Source organism: Macaca nemestrina, chromosome Y (genome assembly GCF_043159975.1).
Source record: "Macaca nemestrina isolate mMacNem1 chromosome Y, mMacNem.hap1, whole genome shotgun sequence".
Classification (NCBI taxonomy): Eukaryota; Metazoa; Chordata; class Mammalia; order Primates; family Cercopithecidae; genus Macaca; species Macaca nemestrina.
Window position 1 is genome coordinate 4,969,783 of NC_092146.1, and position 18,817 is coordinate 4,988,599.

Below are 18,817 nucleotides of genomic sequence, written 5' to 3' on the forward strand. Positions count from 1 at the left end.
CTTTTGTTGCCTGGTTTCTGTAACACATGTAGAACTTTGCAGTTTTCCTGTCCTGACTTCTAGATTCAACTTTTTACTGGCCATTTCTGATTTAAGATCCTATCTAAATCCTTGACATTGATGTGTCCTGATTTAATCAGATGTCTGCTACCATTTGAGTGAGAAGCACAATAGAGTTTGGTCTTTCGGCACCAGTGTTGAAGGCTGAAGGGATTCACTAGCTCTATCACCTGGGCCAAGTTACTGATTAATGCTCCCCAAACCTGTATTTCTCTCTGGAATTATTAATATTAATTGATAGATTAATATATCTCAAGCATCCGAGCTAAAAATCTCAAAATCCTCCATTGATCCTCGTCCTTTACCTTTCTATCTACTTGTCTGCAAAGTGCTTCTGATAAATCTCTCAGACTGTTTGGCTATCCCCTCTGATGTCACTGAAGCATATACTGTCCCTAAAATGTGGTAATCCCATAGCCCCAATTTTTCTTCCCACTTTTGCTCTTCATAGCTCCGAAGATCTTAGAGGTTCTGAATCTCAAACTTTAGCGTACTCAAAGATCTCCTGGTGGGCTTGTTCAAATGCGGATTCCCTGGCCCCAGCTCCATAGAGTCTGATGTGGTGTATCTGGGCTGGGGACTGAGAGTCTGCGTTTCTAAGAAGATACCAGTAGATACGGGTCCATGATAGTCCTAACCTACAGGATCACATATAATTTTTGGCACATTTTCCAGCATCCTTCATATTGAGTCTCCATCTAACTTTCCAGATGACTCTGCTCTTTTGTTTGTGTGTATTTTCTCAGGGTTCATTTTGTCATTCTCATTCGACTATTTTCCCAGACTCCTCAGCCTGTCACATTCTTCCATACCTCTTTGTGTTTGCTTGTAGTAATTTGGAGAGATAATATAGCGTGGGAATTAAGAGAAAGTGGCAAGCCTGTGACTACTAAAATAGTTCAGAAAATAATCAACACATTGTGGCCTCTCTCCTTAGGGGCTGTGTGATCTTGGGCAAGTGATTTTGTTTTCTATGCCTTGATTTTAATATCTGAAGAAAAATGGAGCAGATTATAATAGGGGCTACCATGCAGATTCTTGTGGTGATTAGATGGCTTAAGGCATCCCACAGATCTTGAACAGCCATATAGCATGTGTTAACTCTTTTTGTTGTCTTCTTTACACTTGTTCCTTTACCTGTTACTTTAGACGCATATATGTATATATTTTTTTTATTTTTTGCTCTGAAATTCTCCTTTTCTGACAAAGGCCAGATCTTTTCTTTTTCTCTGCAGATTTCTCTGCTGTTTACCTTTCTTTAGTCCCAGGACCAGTTGATGAATCCTTCCTGCCTGTTAGCAAGATGCTATATTGATGCTTGCATTCATTATCTTGTAGTTTTTGCCTTATGTATATTTTGCAGGTAGAGCCTGAAATTCTTGATTCTTGGAAATTCAGTACCCCAATTCTGCCTTCTTAGTTCACTTTTCTTTCTTTCTTTCTTTTTTCTTTTTTTTTTTTTTTTTTGAGACAGAGTCTCGCTCTGCCACCCAGGCTGGAGTGCAGTGGCACAATCTTGGCTCACTGCAGGCTCCTGGGTTCACGCCATTCTCCTGCCTCAGCCTCCCGAGTAGCTGGGACTACAGGCACCCACCACCGCACCCAGCTAATTTTTTGTATTTTTAGTAGAGATGGGGTTTCACCGTGTTAGCCAGTATGGTCTTGGTCTCCTGACCTTGTGATCCACTCACCTTGGCCTCCCAAAGTGCTGGGATTTTAGGTGTGAGCCACTGCGCCTGGTTGCATTTGTTAAGTTTTAAACAGATGCCATCCATATGCCTGACCTCATGCTTGTAAAGAGTTCATTTGGCTGATGGAGTGCTGTATGGGGAGTGGATTGGACAAAAGTTCAGTCATCTAAAGCAGAAATCTTAAATTCTATGCTCTCGGAAGTATACTTCCCTATCAATGTGATTCTGTCACTTCCTTATATTATATTAGGAGTGATTTGACATTTTTATTACTTCTGGATTTTCCCCAAATATGCTGGTAGTAACTTTGGCTTGATCTTAGGCCATTATCTTAATATCTTACATTTGGTTAGGATTTATAGTTTGCAAAGAATTATCACATAAATGAATACCCTTTGCTTTTAAAGCATCTTTCTGAGATGGGACTGGAAAATATTAACTCTTCTTGATTATTACACAAAATGCTGGATAGAGTGACCCTCTCAAAGTCCCACGGCTAATAAGATATGGGGACCATACAATGGGCCTTACTGTCCTTGGGGACTTTGAAAGAAGAGTCTTACGTAAAAAACCTAGAAGACAGGAGGCAGACTGCATATTACTTGGGGAAAGTGTGAAAAGGGAGAAATTTTATTCCGGGTATGGTTCTCCTTTCTTTTGGTAGTGTGGCCATGAGGAAGAGAAAAAAGAGGAAAGTCGGGTTTTGAGAGGCTGGGCAGTCTTTCAGACAACAGATGTAGCTATATTCTCTTGAAAGCACATAAATATTCATTTTCACATTTTACTGGTTTGTATTGATACTAATTTACTTTGTCCTATATAAAATTGTTAGGTGGTTACACTTGTATACTGATGGAAAAACTTTCCCTTTACCCATGTAGGGTTCTGTTAGGGCTGATAAATTTAATTCACAAAAGATATATTAACAGGAAAAAAAGGTAAAAAAAAAATCTTATTAGATGACAATATTTTCATATGCACAGGGACTTCACAGAAAAGAAATAAAAACTCAAGGAATTGGTTAGACCTAGAAGTTTATATACCATTTTAATGAAGGGCAATACATTGTGGAGAAGAGAATAGACAAAGAAAAGGGGGTTTGGGGCCCCGGGGAGTAAATTGTGGGGAAGTGACCTAGAAATATATGGCAGATAAGGCTTGTTTACTAAGGCTTGTTATGCAGATGAGTTATTTTTCTCTTCCTGGTATGGGAGAAGGGAATCTTTTTACAAATGGAAACTTTTATTACATTTACAAAGGGAAACTTATACCTGCTTTTAGGCAGAAATGGGGAAGGCAGAGAGTTCTTCCTGCATCTACTGCCTCTCAGTTGCTCTCAGCTCAAAATAATCCTTATGCCAAGGTAGCATAATTTGGAATGGCATATTCTGATACTTCTCACTAGGAAATCTGTACCATACATAACCTGATCACTTGAGAGTTGATTAGTGTTCAGTGTTAGAGTGAAAGAATGACGGGAAGGAGATTACTGGACATGACCTGAGGGCAGTGTTCTCAGTGTGGAAGGTTAAATGAGCAGGTGCCTCCATGTCACTTAAGTTGTATAAAATAGGAGAAATAAGCACAGTTGATTAGATTGACTTATGTCTTCCTGGGATATCATCTAATCGACAACACTAAAACGTTTCCTCACCAACAAAAACTTCCTGGTTCAAAATTTTTATTATAGTTGTCTATTTGGAAATTTAATTTAAAGAAATATCATTGAAGTATGTTGAAGAAAGTGTTTTATGACTGCTACTTTTTATTAAACAGCTTTTCTTTTATTATAAAAGTAATATTTTTATTTTTATTGTGGTAAACACACACACACTCACAACATAAAGAGATATGATCACAGGACATTGCACTCCAGCCTGGGTGAGAGTGAGGCCCTGTCTCTAAAAATAATTAAATAATTTAAAAATTAAAAATTTACCACGAGAGCCAATTTTGAATGTACAGTTAAGTAGCGTTAAGTGTATTCCCGTTATTATGCAACAGATCTCTGGAACTTTTTCATCTTACCAAACTAAAACACTATACTCATGAAATAACAACTTCTCATTTCCCCCTCTCATCCCCTGGCAACCTACCAGTCGACTTTCTGATTTTATGAATTTGACTATAGAAATAACCTTTTTGAAGGATAAGATTTTTTTTTTTTTTTGGCAAAAGTACTTAAAGGTGTATTTATAAGCATAGATAATTTAAAAATGTGAGGCCAGCACTTTGGGAGGCCAAGGTGGGTGGATCACCTGAGGTCAGGAGTTCAAGACCGGCCTGACCAACACGGTGAAACCCCGTCTCTACGAAAAATACAAAAATTAGCTGGGTATGGTGGCAGAAGAATTGCTTGAACCCAGGAAGCGGAGGTTAAAGTGAGTCAAGATTGTGCCTTTGTACTCCAGCCTGGGCGACAGAGCAAGACTCCACCTCAAAAAAAAAAAAAAAAAAAAAAAAAGTGCGAAACATTTAACTGTGTGTCTCCAGAAACCTAAGAATTTCAGTACGCCTACTTATAGGGACTCCTGTAAAGAAAATCAGTATAGTTTTTCTTACCCTTACCTTTATGTAATATTATTTTGTTTCTTAAAGTAGCAATTTAGAAACCAAATAAATGTCTGGAACTGTTTACTTTGTTTACTATTATTATGCCTATCATTAAGCTTTTGCTAAGTTATGCTATGGTAACAAGCAGTTCCCAAACTTCACTTTATTTTACTTTTTCTCATATACATATAAGGTATAATTTATGCTAATTTTTTTTTTTTTTTTTTTTTTTTTTTTTTTTTTGAGACGGAGTCTCGCTCTGTCACCCAGGCTGGAGTGTAGTGGCCAGATCTCAGCTCACTGCAAGCTCCGCCTCCCGGGTTCCCACCATTCTCCTGCCTCAGCCTCCCGAGTAGCTGGGACCACAGGCGCCGCCACCTCGCCCGGCTAATTTTTTGTGTTTTTAGTAGAGACGGGGTTTCGCCTTGTTAGCCAGGATGGTCTCGATCTCCTGACCTAGTGATCCGCCCGTCTCGGCCTCCCAAAGTGCTGGGATTACAGGCTTGAGCCACCGCGCCCGGCCAATTTATGCTAATTTTTATGGTCAGGGAAGAAAAATGGCAGAACTTTGGGAAAACTCTTAAAAATTCTGCTGAAATGTGGCACTTGCAGCTTCTCATATTCCACTGGTCAAGCAAGTCACAGAGCCAAGAGTGACATCAATAAGACACAGAAGTATATATAGTAATGGTCATAGATACAGTATCCTCTTCCAGGTAAGGCAGAAAATATTTGGGATTCACACATGCAATTTACCTTACCAGGCAAATCACTTGTAATGGTGAAATATTATTTTTAATCATGAACATTTTCATAGGTCTGCAAACAATGGCAGCAATAGGAAATGCTTCAATTCATTTATGTACTGAGAATCTGAAATGAAAATCAACACACAGGAAGAATGACTTTTGCATCCTATCTAAGCCATCACTTATTTAAGATGTTGAAAACAATATTTTCTTGCACTAATGTGAGCATGGTACTCCCTAATTTAGGACTGGTAAGTGCAACCTAACTGGATAAAATGGTGTCTATTCATTGTGTGAAAATTCACATACGTATATTATATGCATCACAATCTGCTAGAAATTTTTTTTCTGCACCTAAACTTTTGAATTACTTTACATATTACTTTGCTTAATGTCTTGGCTTTATTAATTGGTTCAGCCAATCAACTCTCTGACTTTGTCTGTATCTCCTCCCTTACTTTCCACTTGTTTTCTCAGTCAGAGAATTTTATAGAGGTTTATATGTGTGAGATTCATGCTTTAGATTAGTAATTTAAAAATCTGCCCCAAAATATTTGCCATTTTTAGCTGTTTTTGCTATTATAGATCACAAATTACTGGTGCCAGGCCACACAACATAATATGATGCACCTTTGTGCTCAGACCTGCATTTGAGGGACGACTGACCTAGACCAAATTTCTTCAAACCTTAAAGTGCATCACCTGGAGATCTTGTGCAAATGCAGATTCAAATTCAGCCATCTGTGTGAGTCTGAAGGCTTTGCATTTCCAACAAGGTCCCAGGTGATCTGAGGCCGCAGGGTCCAAGAACCACATTTTGAGTAGCAAGTCTAACTGACAGAATTGTGAATACTGAAGCTCATGGGTGTGGCACCTTATCTACAACTACGTTACTAATTAGACGACGTGAAGGTCCTCCTGACACATGGCTGAGTGAACGTTCCATCCTACTGTGTGTAGCCACTGTTGTTTATTTAGTTTTGTTCCTAATGGAAATTATTCTGTGCCTCAAGCCAGGAGTTTATTTGACTTCACCACAAGCTAAAATTCCTTCAGAGAAGCTGGGTTCCAGGATCTTAAAATTAAAGGAGACAATGTTTCCAGCACAGAAATTTATTTATGTTGGTGGGGATAAGTCTCTGGATAGGTAGCAGTTTGTTCATCTATCAGAAAAGTCCCTTGGACGTGGCCCCAAGAGAAATGGAATGTTTTAAACGATTGCAGGTGGGCACAGGAGCAAAGAGGGAGTGTCTTTAAGCACAATACCTACAGCAATGGAATGCTGGCTCTTCTCTGATTTACTCTCCTTACTAATTCTATAGTCAAGCAAAAGCAGAGGTGCATGCCAACCAAAGAGGGGCATATTTTCAGTACTGCTTTTCTCTACTGGCCTCTCCCCTCTTGAGGAAAAGGACCATGTGAAATGTGTGTGTGTGCATATGCCCAAGCATGTGCCTTGTGGCTGGGAGCTCCATGTAAACATGCAGTTCTTCTTCCCCTTCTCCTCATTCTCCTTCTCTTCCTTCTTCTTCCTCTTTTCCTCCTCCTCCCTCCTCCTCCTCTCTCCTCCTCCTCCTCTTTTTCTTCCTTTCTGCTTCTGCTTCTTCTGCTTCTGCTTCCTCCTCCTTCCTCTTTTTATTCTTCTCTTTTTTCTTCTTCTTTCCTCTCCTTCTTTCTCTCCTCCTCCTTCCTCTTCTTATTCTTCTCTTTTTTCTTCTTCTTTCCTCTCTTTTCTCTCCTCCTCCTCCTCTTCTTCCTCTTCTTATTCTTCTTTTTTCTTCTTTTCTCTCCTCCTCCTCCTTCTCCTCCTCCTCCTCCTCCTCCTCCTTCTTCTTCTTCTTCCTTCTTCTCATCCTCCTCCTCCTCCTTCTCCTCCTCCTCCTCCTCATTCCTTTCTTCTTCTTCCATTAAAAAGTTACCATTCCAGTCTTTTAAGTGTGTGGTTCTGTGGAATGAGGCACATTCATACTGTTGTGCAACCATCATCACCATCTCTAGAACTTTTTCATCTTCCCAAACAAAAACTTGCCTGATTTACTCCCCCCATTCCCGCAACCATCATTGTAATTTCTGTCTCTATGAACTCAAGTGCTCTGAGAACCTCATACAAATGGAATCCCAGGATATTTATCCTTTTATGTCTGCCTTATTTCTCTTAGCATGCTTTACCTCTTTTAAAGCCAAGCTTTAATTTAATAACCTTTATTATTATTTTTACTCTGAATTGTTGAACTGAAGGTTGGTGGGATGATATAGTCCTCAGTCCCTTGATCTCTTGGGTTGAATAACTGCATATATTAATCCATTATTTTAGAACTATTTATCCATTGTAAAAGCCTCTTGAACCTAACAGATGCCTAACACATGGGTCTCTCTCCCCAGATTGTTTGGTGTCTCCTTGGCAAAAGAGGCTGTTAAGAATACAACTATTCAGGCTCCCATGAACTCCTTAAAAGGTAAAGCAAGCTTTATTCTTTTCTGTGCCTTTGGGCACCAACATTGGTCATGCTCAGTAAAGGGAATTGAAGTTTAGAGAATGTGAAATGGGCAGCATATACAGGTTGGTCTCGGGATCCTTTTGGGTTCTCCCAATATCCCAAGAAAGTAGCTGTAATTTTCCCCATTGTACAATATAGAAAACTGGGAGTTAGATGGAATAATGGACAAGTTTGACAAAATTTGTTGGTTGGGGGCTACATTGCAGGACTTTTTGTTTTAAAAGCTCATGTTCTTTCTTCATACTTTAAATTTCTGTTCCTGGCATCAGAAACTGAGTAGATTCTCCCTCCAAGTATTTGGAAAGGAAATATAAAATTTAATTTTTTCACCATACTGAATATTGTTTCTTTCAGACAATATCCCTACACGTAGAACCAGAAACAAAGACATTATAGTCCTTAGGCACTTGGGGTTCAATCTCCTTTGCAATTCTCAGGAAGATCATTTGTTTTACACAATATTCCCTTTGAACTTGGACTCACTTTGGGACTTTAAGTAACCTACAGGGTTCCCTTACTGAACACAGTTGTCCCATTATGATAGGGAATTGTTTTTACTCCTCAAATCAAAGTGATAGTAAACTTTTCAATGTGTAGGGTGAACCCTTGCAAACACTTTTTTTTCAAGTTCCTTTGCCTTGGCTCGGTGTCTAACTAAGGAAATGAGAAACCATCATCGCAGATGGGTAGAGAGCTTGCTGGTCAGGTCATCCCTGCTGCTTGCAAACAATCCAGACCTTGTCTGAGTGGGGTAAGCATGGCGAGCCCAATAGAAACAGCTTGGGGTGGTCATGGCTGTTCATTTTTTTCTCTATTTCTGGACCCTACAACCTACAGTGTCTGTTTGTCTCATTATTCCCTTTCTGGGTGGCAGAAATGGATATAAAACCTCTGTGGTGGTTTCACCTTCCTCCCTTTTATTATTACTTTTGTACCTTTTTATGCCTCGCTATGTTACGAACACTCTTACTGCTCTGAGTTTAAGCCAGCACATAAATAATTATGGAAATAAAATGAAAGCATGTATTGTTTAATTTACCTTTAGTTATTTCAGAGGGAAAAAAATACATGTGACCTAAACATTCCAACGTATTTCTTAACTGTTGTATCTGTTTTGGAAAAACAATCTCGGTAAATTTTCTTTTTAAGTTTTTATTTCCTTAAGTTTTTGTGGGTACATAGTAAATGTATATATATTTATGGGGTACATGAGATGTTCTGATACAGGCATGCAATGTGAAATAAACACATCATGAAGAAGGGGGTATTCATCCCTTGAACATTTATCTTTTGAATCTCAGTACATTTTAAAGCAATTCGGTTCAATAAGTAGATATCAGTCACATTTGGTATTCAATTCTAAATTTACTTAAATTAATACAATGAAAATTCTCCATATCTGTAGCCTAGAGGTTTTCAACCAGAGGTGATTTTGTCCCCAAGGGAATATCTGGCAATGTCTAGAGACATTTTCAGTTGTCACTACCAGGGAAGAGGTGCTACTGGTATCTAGTAGGGGGCTCAGGGATGCAGCTCAACATGCTGCATAGTAGCATTACCATGCAAAGAATAGCCACCATCACAAGGAACAATCGGCCCAATATGTCAACAGTGGTGAGAGCATCACTGGTATCTAGTGGGGGACTCAGGGATGCAGCTCGACATGCTGCATGATAGCATTACCATGCACAGAACAGCCACCATCACAAGGAACCACCAACCCAATATGTCAACAGTGGCGACAGTGAGAAACTGCACTTGTCACATTTCATGTGCTGAATGTCCTAGGTAGCTAGAAGCTGCTATATTAGGCAGCACCAACTTAGACCTTTCCCCACTGTCACTGCTGACATTTGGTTCTATCAGGCAGCGTGCTCTGAGCTGAGAGGGAAAAGTTAAAGAGGACTGGGAGCACGAAAGTGATATTCCTATGAAAACACATTTCTTTGAATGAGATACCACAGATTCTAGATTTCTTTGCCATAGACAGGCTCTATGTTTCTCAGGTTATGATTGTTACTGAAGTCATAGTATTAGTAACAGTACTCAGCTGTTTGTGGAGTACTCCACGATCCACAAATGGTTTGTCATAAATTGTCTCATTTAATTTTTGCAAAACTGTAAACCATAGAAGCTCTCTATTTTAAAGGTGAGAAGAGTGGGGTGATTTATTTGTTTGTCATAACAATGTGTCGCATGAACCCTTGTATATTTTAAAAAGAAAACTGGCTAGCACGTGACCTGCTACATGGGTGGAGTCCAGGTCTTTATGTGACAGTATCTATGAATTCATAGATCGTATTTTTATGGGGACATTTCATTAAAGTAAAGCAGAACTTCACCCCCTTCCCTTCACACTTAAACAGGACTTTTTGAGAGATGATGTGCCCTTTTTTTGACATGTATCAAGTCATTTTATTTTTCATAATTGGGAAGACCATTTCACTCAGATTAGCTTATGCAATTAAAGATAACATAATGCATGTGTCTTAGTTTTCCTTTAGCTTCTACTTTAAAAAGAATATTTGAGGATGTCTTTAGTTACACATTAATTATGTTATCCTGACCAAATGAGGTAATTTGGAGAGAAATCAAAGTATATAATATGAAATGAGATGTATAGGAACCCAATACTAAAATTCAGTCATTTGCTGGCTGTACAAAATAAAGGTAGCTAGCTGGCCATTTGCGTTTCATAAAAGACAGTCTTAACAACATTTTGCTAATGTTGTTATGAAGAGAGAAATATATCATGGACTGGATAAAAATAATGTTGTACATATACATCATGGACTACTGTGCAGGCATAAAAAGGAACAAGATCATGTCATTTGCAGGGAGATGAATGGAGCTAGAAGTCATTATTCTCAGCAGACTTACTCGGGAACAGAAAACCAAACACCTTATGTTCTCATTCATAATTGGGAACTGAACAGGGAGGGGAATAGCACACACTGGGGCCTGTTGCAGGGTATGGTAGGGAGAGGGAGGGCATTGGGATAAACAACTAATGCATGTAGGGTTTAATACCTAGGTGATGGGTTGATGGGTGTAGCAAACCACGATAGTACATGTTTATCTCGTAACCAGCCAGCATATCTTGCACATGTGCCCTGAAACTTAAAAATTGAAAAAAAGAATTAAAGCACCCAAAGAGAGACCCCTCAACAATTTCTACACTGGAATAGAAGCGTAAGTTTTGGAGACCATGAAATGGGCTTCCTATGTTTAAATATCTTAATGATTTCATTGCATAGATGGTTAAGACCAACCACTATTTTCATCTCCACCTGCAACACAGTCCACTGTTTTCATTATTTCCTGAGGCTTTATTATGCACCTGAGTGGACTATCTTTGCACACTACCATGGAGGAAATGATTTCTGGTGAAGTAGTTTCCATGCCTTTCTTAGATAAAGGATTTGAGGAAATTGTTTGAGATGACGCCTTTCTCTGCTGAGCATTGCAGATGGAATATGATCAGTTTCTGTAACACTATATGTTTTGGCCTAAAAACGATGCGTATGGACAGAGTTGCAGTGAACCAAGATTGCTGTACTGCACTGCAGGCTGGGAGATGGAACTAGACTCTGTCTCAAAAAAAAAAAAAAAAAAAAAAAGATGCCTATGGAAATGTGGAATACATTATGTGACAAAATACTTAGGAGTCTCTTTGTCTTCTTAATGTTTAAAAGGATATTTGTGCTAATTGAGAGGTGCCAAATTTACAGCTTTGAGATTTTGCAAAATTCATTTCTTGTATAGGATGTACAGGAGCCCAGGCAAACTAGACTATTTCTGGACTTCCTTCATTGGCTCACATAATGCATTTTTAATCATATTTGAAAAAAATGACTTCCATCAATAGTGGACTGTGGAAATGAGGATTTGTTGTTATAGTAGATAAAGTAGATTGTATAGAAAGAAGACATGGCAGGAGGTATGGCAGACATGACTTGGTTGGGAGGTAAAATATATATTTATGTATTACAGTTTGCTTAAGAAAATCCATTTGGAACTTCCCTGTGGTTCCTGGTGTCCCCCATATTTTAGGGGTGAGTCAGGGAGTTACGTGTGTGAATTACAAATTTCACATGAATGGGACATGTGCATTTTATTGTGAAGTCTTCAGTGCCATGCTTATCATTTTAACCTTCCGGTTTCCTAAGGCCTTAAAGCAAGCATGTCCAACCCATATTATATATATTTTATATAGTACGTGTAATATATATATTTTATATATATGGAATATATATAATGCAGCATACTATATAGTATATACAGTATCCATATATGATGCCATATACAAGGTCATACACACACATACACACAAAAAATATGCCACATTATTAAGTAAGTTATGTATAAATGTTGATTGATTTGACAAAAATCTAGGTTTTCTAGCAGGTAGAGATATCAAGATCCTAAGATGTGAAAACACAGGTAACTCGTGGTGGATCTGGGTATTAGCTCAAGTGTTCTTCCCTGCATAATCAATACTGGGTATTAGCTCAAGTGTTCTTCCCTGCATAATCAATACTGGGGCATCAGAAAGATGTTCATTTATTTTTGTTTTAAATGAACAGGAAATTATTTTTCAGAAAGTTAATTTAGCATTGTATTCCTCAGTAATAACCAGAAGAGAAATCTGAACCTTTCTACAGATATTGTTTTATCTGACTTTTACATGCTTTGACCTGGTTGTCTTGAAAATATATTTGAACATGAAATATTTAAATGAAGCAACTTTTATTTATGGAAATAAAAACCACTTTCCTTAGGGCATATTATATAAACTTTTATAAATATATCATAAGATGAAAAATGGAAGTATTTGTGAGAATCTAGTATTTCAGTTTTCTTTCCTCTGGAATGAGTTACTCTCATATGTAACAGGTGCCTTTACATCACCTCATGAATTATAAACACTTAAATATTATGGGAAATACTTTTGCCTTCCTGTGACATACTGGGGTATGGTATAAACATTTAGTGAATGAATAAATTCTGATAGCTAACCGATTTCTCCTGTTTAACATAATCAACTCAGCCATTTATTCATTTGCTTTTTAAAAACATTCTTGTGTTTGCTTATTATATGCCAGAGCTTCTTATGCAAGGTGCTACTCATATAGGCATAGACTCTGTCCTTCATGGAGCAGAATTAGTATACTTAACAGAGAAAGACTTAAAAAAGTAACGAAGGCAGCATTTGCTCAATTAGTATGCATTGTATCATGTGATTTCAGGAAAATAGGGTACTAGGCTAAGAAAGAAGATAGGAATTATTGCAAAAGTGCTCTGAGGATATGAACTTTCAAAGAGTAGTAGGGTTTTCTAGGTAAAGGGAAGAGCAGGTGCAATGGCACTGAGGCAAAAAATTATTTGGTACCTTTAGGAAAGTTTAAGAAGCTGCTATATCATGACAAGACACTTGGTGACAGGGTCTTAGAGGATCACTTTATATTCTGTATAAAGTGCACTGATGGAAGCAGAGAGGTTATAAGCAGGGGCAGGGGGAGGGGCGTGATTTGACCCAAGGTATTTTTGGGACTGTTGAAGAAGGCTGAGAATGGAAAATGGGAGTCTGGTTCTGAAACAAATGCACTAATTCAGGCAGGTGAGGCTGCACCGAAGGCAGAGTGAGGCAGATGGATTTAGGGAGATGAGAGGTAAAATTGGTCAGGGTTGGATACAAGAAGCAAGGGAGATGGAAAATCTGTTTCGATGCCAGTTTCTTAGGAAAATGCGGAGAAAGACTAGTTATTTAGATGAAGGCAATTGGAGGAGAAGCTGGGATTTTCCTGGCAGGATAAAGGGAAACCCTGTTAAAATTCATTTGGGGCATAATAACTTTAAGCCTGTGAGATTATCAAGGGGAGCTACTAAACAGACTGGTGGATACCTGAAGTCTCTGACTTAGAAACAGTGAGGAATAGAGATGTAAATATGAGTTGTCCAGAATGGTATGGTATTTATGGTCATCAAGGAAAATTCTTGGGTATGTTTGATATTTCAGCACATTGCTGGGATTCTTCCAGGGTTTGGCCCTAGGAGTATTTGTAGTTGCTCCTCTCAACGATGATTTAGCAAGCATGGTTGGAGAGATGAGGACTGGCATTTTCTGGAATGTTGGCCTCCGTGAGAATTCGACATGAGTTTTAGATGGTACAGCAGTTGGAATCAGAGGCTGAGGAATGGGACCAATACCTATTCCAATCCCCACCGTTGACCACATCCATCACCATCATCTCCCTGCCCTTTTCTTCTCCAAAGTAATGGTTAGAAAAATAAAACTTTTATCAGGCACAGTGGCTTATGTCTGTAATCCCAGCACTTTGGGAGTCCGAGGCAGGTGGATCACGAGGTCAGGAGATTGAGACCATCCTGGCTAATATGGTGAACCCCGTCTCTACTAAAATTACAAAAAAATTAGCCGGGCGTGGCAGCGGCCGCCTGTAGTCCCAGCTACTTGGAAGGCTGAGGCAGGAGAATGGCGGCAACCCGGGAGGCGGAACTTGCAGTGAGCCCAGATGGTGCCACTGCACTCCAGCCTGGACAACAGAGTGAGACTCTGTCTCAAGTCACTTCACATTTCAAATAGAAAAGTAGAGTTTCAGAGAATGAAAATGATTGTGGGCTGGGGCTTGCACAATGGGAAGGAGATAAAGTGTTGACTGTAACATGGGTCACACACCCTTTGTCCATTTCAGACCTTGTGAGGTCTACTGGAGATAGAATATCATCAGCGGAATGGGGGTTGCTTCTTAGAGGGATAGGGCAGAGTAAGGTAACGGATTTAGTGGACCAATACCCGGAAGGAGCAGTGTGTTTTTAGAAGGCCTTCTCCCAAATCCTGCCTGGCCAGGAAGGGGAAGAGTATAGCTGTGGAGGATTAGGGGAGTGGGGGAGCTCAGAGCATGAATTGTAGAGTCAGATGAGCTGGATCAGAATCTTGTCACTCCTGTATTCCTCATATGTATAATGAGAAAAGAAGACTATTTTATGGAAGTGCAGTGAGGTCTGAGTGACTGCAAAATGCTGGCAAGTGTCAAGTTTCAAGCACACATAAGGTCGTTTTTTAAAAAATATTTTTATTTCCATAGGTCATTGGGAAATAGGTGATATTTAATTACATGAGTAAGTTCGGTAGTGGTGATTTGTAAGATTTTGGTGCACCCATTACCCAAGCAGTACACACTGCACCCAATTTGTAATCTTTTATCCGTCACCCCCTTCCCACCCTTCCCCGGACCCCCCAAACTCCACCATGTCATTCTTATGCCTCTGCATCCTATAGCTTAGCTCCTACTTATGAGTGAATGCACAATGTTTGGTTTTCTGTTCCTGACTTGATCATTTTGATACTGTGACTCCCCTTTCTCATCCCAAACCTTTTGACTCAAAGTTGATCAATCAAGCGATTGGTTTGTGGCTAGTAAGATGACAAGTCTTCTTCCAATCAAACATTTTTCTCTATGGAAGGGTTTGTGGTCTCACAAGCTTCAAGGAATGAAGCGGTGGACTGCAGTGGCGTGTGCTAAAGCTTGATTAGAGAAATGCACAGACTCAAAGAGTGTGCTGCAGCAAGATTTATTAAAGCAAAAAAGAAAGTAAAGTGAAAGTGAAATTAAAGCTTCCACGCAATGGAAGGGTTCCTAAAGGGTTGCTATTTCTGGTTTGGGTGTCTTACGCTTATATCCCCTTATGACCTCTCCCTTTGTCCTTTTTCTGTTGTATATAATTAGCTTATTTTCTATCCGCTTGTGGGTTGAAGGACCTGACTGGTTAAAAATATCAGGCTGCAGCTACAGCTTAAACTCCGTATATGATTTGTTGAGGTTTCAATCCCTTAGCTTGCAGCTGTAACTTATTTCGGCTTAGGGGAAAGTCCCCTTGGGGAAGTCCGTATTGATCCAGGAAGTCCAGACAACTTTGCCACTGAGTCCCTCACTAGGGCAGAGGAAGGTTAAGGACTCCCACAGATTAATTTGCCTGTCTTGGATGGGATGCACCAGGCTTGTCTTATCATTCTCTTGCCCATGCCTGGGATCAGCTCTCTCTCAAAGGGGTCCTGGGTACACTTTGTTCATCATTTTGTGTGCCTGCTTATACAGTGTTCACAAGAGAGCCCTGGGGGAGACAAGATACATAAAAACATCTCTTATGAGTACCTGTGAAAATGTGCCCCAAAAGTCGTAAATATTGAGTTGTTCAAAAAGAGAAACAGTGCTGGAGAAAGAATGCAGAAGAGCCTGTGAGGGAGGCAGAGACACTGCAATAGTTGCCCTTCTTTGTTGCCCTCTGTGTCTGCTGAGATTTTACCAGGAAGAGAAACCTATCTACAGAGATAGAAGGGCACTGTTATCTCCTATAGGATACTTCTGGGTTTTTTTTTTTAAATGTGGCATTTTGTAGCCTCCGTGACAGCAACACAAACATCCTAACCACTGCAAAATAAACGTATGCATACATACACACACATAGACACAAACAAACACCCGTTTATCCTATCAGTTGGGCATCTTCCATAAACAAATTCACTCTCCCTTGATGAACTTGATTTGCAAGCCCCAAACCAGATAAGGTGTAAGTTAAGAAGAGAGCCTGCTGGCGCAATGGTACCATTGCAAATCTGTTTTAGTTATTTCCCATTACGATGTCTTTCCGTACTGAGTATTCCTGTCTCCTTATATTCCCTATGTGGAATGGGAATTTTGAGTCATTGTATTAGTCTCTGTTTATGGCCATAAACTCATACAAAACTTGATAGATTTAAGTGATTTAGTAACACACCACTTGTCAATTGTATGGAAAATGTCCGAGTTCAGTAATCCATTTTACAAAACCAGAAACATGGATAGAGACATGTTTGGAAACACCACATTTCGTTATTGTTGTTGTTTTCCTAGTTTTTATTCTTTTTTCCCAATAGTTCCTTGGTTGGTTAACAGCATGTATTTCTAAAACATTTTCCACCCTACCTCCAATAATCAATAATATGATGTTAAATTTATTTTATTAAAATAAAAAAGAGAGCCCTTCACTGGGTGTGATGGCGTGCACCTATAGTCCCAACTACTTTGCATTCCAATCCTTTCTTCTGTGATGTTCACTTTGATGTGATATTCTCATCCATCCTTCTCTTCTATTTTCTTTCTCCTGGGCCCACACAATTTCCTTTTCGTCACTTCCTCCTCCTTCTCCTCCTCCTTCTTCTACTTATTCCTCTTCGTCCTCCACCTCCTCCTTCTTCTTCCTTCCCACTTCTTGCTTTCTTCTTCTTCCTCCTCTCCTCCACCCTCCTCCTCCCTCCTCCTCCTCCTGCTGCTCCTCCTCCTCCTCCTCCTCTTCCTCCTCCTCCTCCTCCTCCTCCTCCCCCCTCCTCCTCTCCCCTCCTCCTCCTCCTCCTCCTCCTCTTCCTCCTCCTCTTCCTCCTCCTCCTTCTTCTTCTTCTTCCTCTTCTTCTTCTTCTTCTTCTTCTTCTTCTTCTTCTTCTTCTTCTTCTTCTTCTTCTTCTTCTTCTTCTTCTTCTTCTTCTTCTTCTTCTTCTTCCTCTTCTTCTTCTTCTTCTCCTCCTCCTCCTCCTCCACCACCACCTTCTTCTTCTTCCTTCTTCTTCTTCCTCTTTTTCTCCTCCCTCCTCCTCCCTCCTCCCCCCTCCTTCTTCTTCTCCTTCTTCTTCTCTCCTTCTTCTTCTTCTTCTTCTCCTCCTCCTCTTCTTCTTTCTTCTTTTTCTCCTCCTTCTCCTCCCTCTTCCTCTTCTTCTCTTCCTTTTTATTCTTCTTCTTCCTCCTCCTCTTCTTTCTTTTCTTTTTTCTTCTTCTTCCTCTTCCTCCTCCTCCTTCTTTCTTCTCATTTCTTCCTTCGTTCTTCTCTTCCTTTGTCCTCCTTCTCCTCTTCTTCCTTCCTCCTTCTTCTCCTTCTTTTCCTTTCTTCTTCATCTTTTTTTTTTTTTTTTTTTTTTTTTTCAGATGGCATTTCACTGTGTCACCCAGGTTGGAGTGCAGTGGTGTGACCTCAGCTGACTGCAATCTCTGCCTCCTGGGTTCAGGCAATCCTCAGACTCTCGAGTAGTTGGAACTACAAGTGCCCACTGCCACGCCAAGCTAATTTTTTTTTTTTTTAGTAGAGACAGGGTTTCACCCTGTTGACCAAGCTGGTCTTGATCTCCTGACCACAAGTCATCTGCCCACCTCAGCCTCCCAAACTGCTAGGATTACAGGTGTGAGCCAGTGCATGGGCCAGGAATCCACTTTCTGTCTTTGTAGACCACATTTTGTTTTAATAATGAAAGCATTCAAAATGAATTTGAGACCAGTTGAGACCACCTAAGTCGTGGAAACCCTAACCCAGCAGTGCTAGAGGAATTAAAACACACACAGAGAAATATAGGGTGTGGAGTGGGAAATCAGGGGTCTCACAGACTTCAGAGCTGACAGCCTCAAACAGAGATTCACCCACATGTTTATTGACACCCAGCCAGTGATAAGCATTGCTTCTACAGATTATAGATTAACTAAAGTATTCTTTATGGGAAACAAAGAGATGAGCCAAAATAAAGGGATGGGCTCTTGTTAGTTATGTGCAGCACCAGCATGTCCTTAAGGCACAGATCACTCATGCTATTGTTTTTGGTTTAAGAACACTTTAAGTGGTTTTCTGCCCTGGGTGGGCCAGGTGCTCCTTGCCCTCATTCTGAAACCCACAACCTTCAGCTTGGATGTCAAAGCCATCACGAACATGTCACAGTGCTGCACACATTTATTTATGGCCAGTTTTGGGGCCAGTTTATGGCCAGATTTGGGGGCCTGTTCTGAACAGAGACCCACAGAAATCAAGTGGGGTTCAAGTCTCTGGTTGAAGATGAGGTGCTATCATCTGTTTTCAAGTGGGAATGAAAACATAAGTACCTCTTTGTGAGCTCATTTAGGGGAGAGAACTGCTAGTGAAGAAAGCCAGTGAGAGGTCAGAGCTGTGTAGAGAAGGCGCATCCCTTGGAGCACAGCATCGTTGTTCAAAGGAAGAAGGGGATGCACTGTGCATGTGTTGTACTGCAAGTTACAGATATTTGAAGACAGCATTACTAAACAAAAGGGCTTGCTGCCTGACACAGTAGAAGATGATACTACGACATCAGGTTTTGGAGGAAAGAAAAACTTTTTATTATAGGTTGACCAACAAGGAGGAAGGAGTCCAGCTGAAATCTGTCTCCCCATGATGACTTTAAGGCAATAATTTTTATTAAAAAAACTTATTTTAAGTT

At 39.9% G+C, this 18,817-nt stretch overlaps 1 protein-coding gene across 16 annotated transcripts in view; it reads left to right on the forward strand.

Moving 5' to 3' along the window:
• The window catches only part of LOC139360963 (thymosin beta-4-like), a 226,246-nt gene that overhangs the window by 111,822 nt on the left and 95,607 nt on the right, over positions 1-18,817 (forward strand). For 5 of the 16 annotated variants that reach the window (XR_011618533.1, XR_011618535.1, XM_071089471.1 and 2 more), the window contains exon 3: positions 7,436-7,509. The exons of 10 other annotated variants lie outside the window; for them this stretch is intronic. Coding sequence is in view for 3 of the 6 variants with exons in the window: in XM_071089471.1 (XP_070945572.1) it covers positions 7,436-7,471 (36 nt within the window). In the remaining 3 variants the exon portion in view is untranslated. Of the gene's footprint in view, positions 1-4,577; positions 5,305-7,435; positions 7,510-18,817 lie in introns of those variants that run through there. One more of the 16 variants, XR_011618534.1, reaches the window with a different exon arrangement.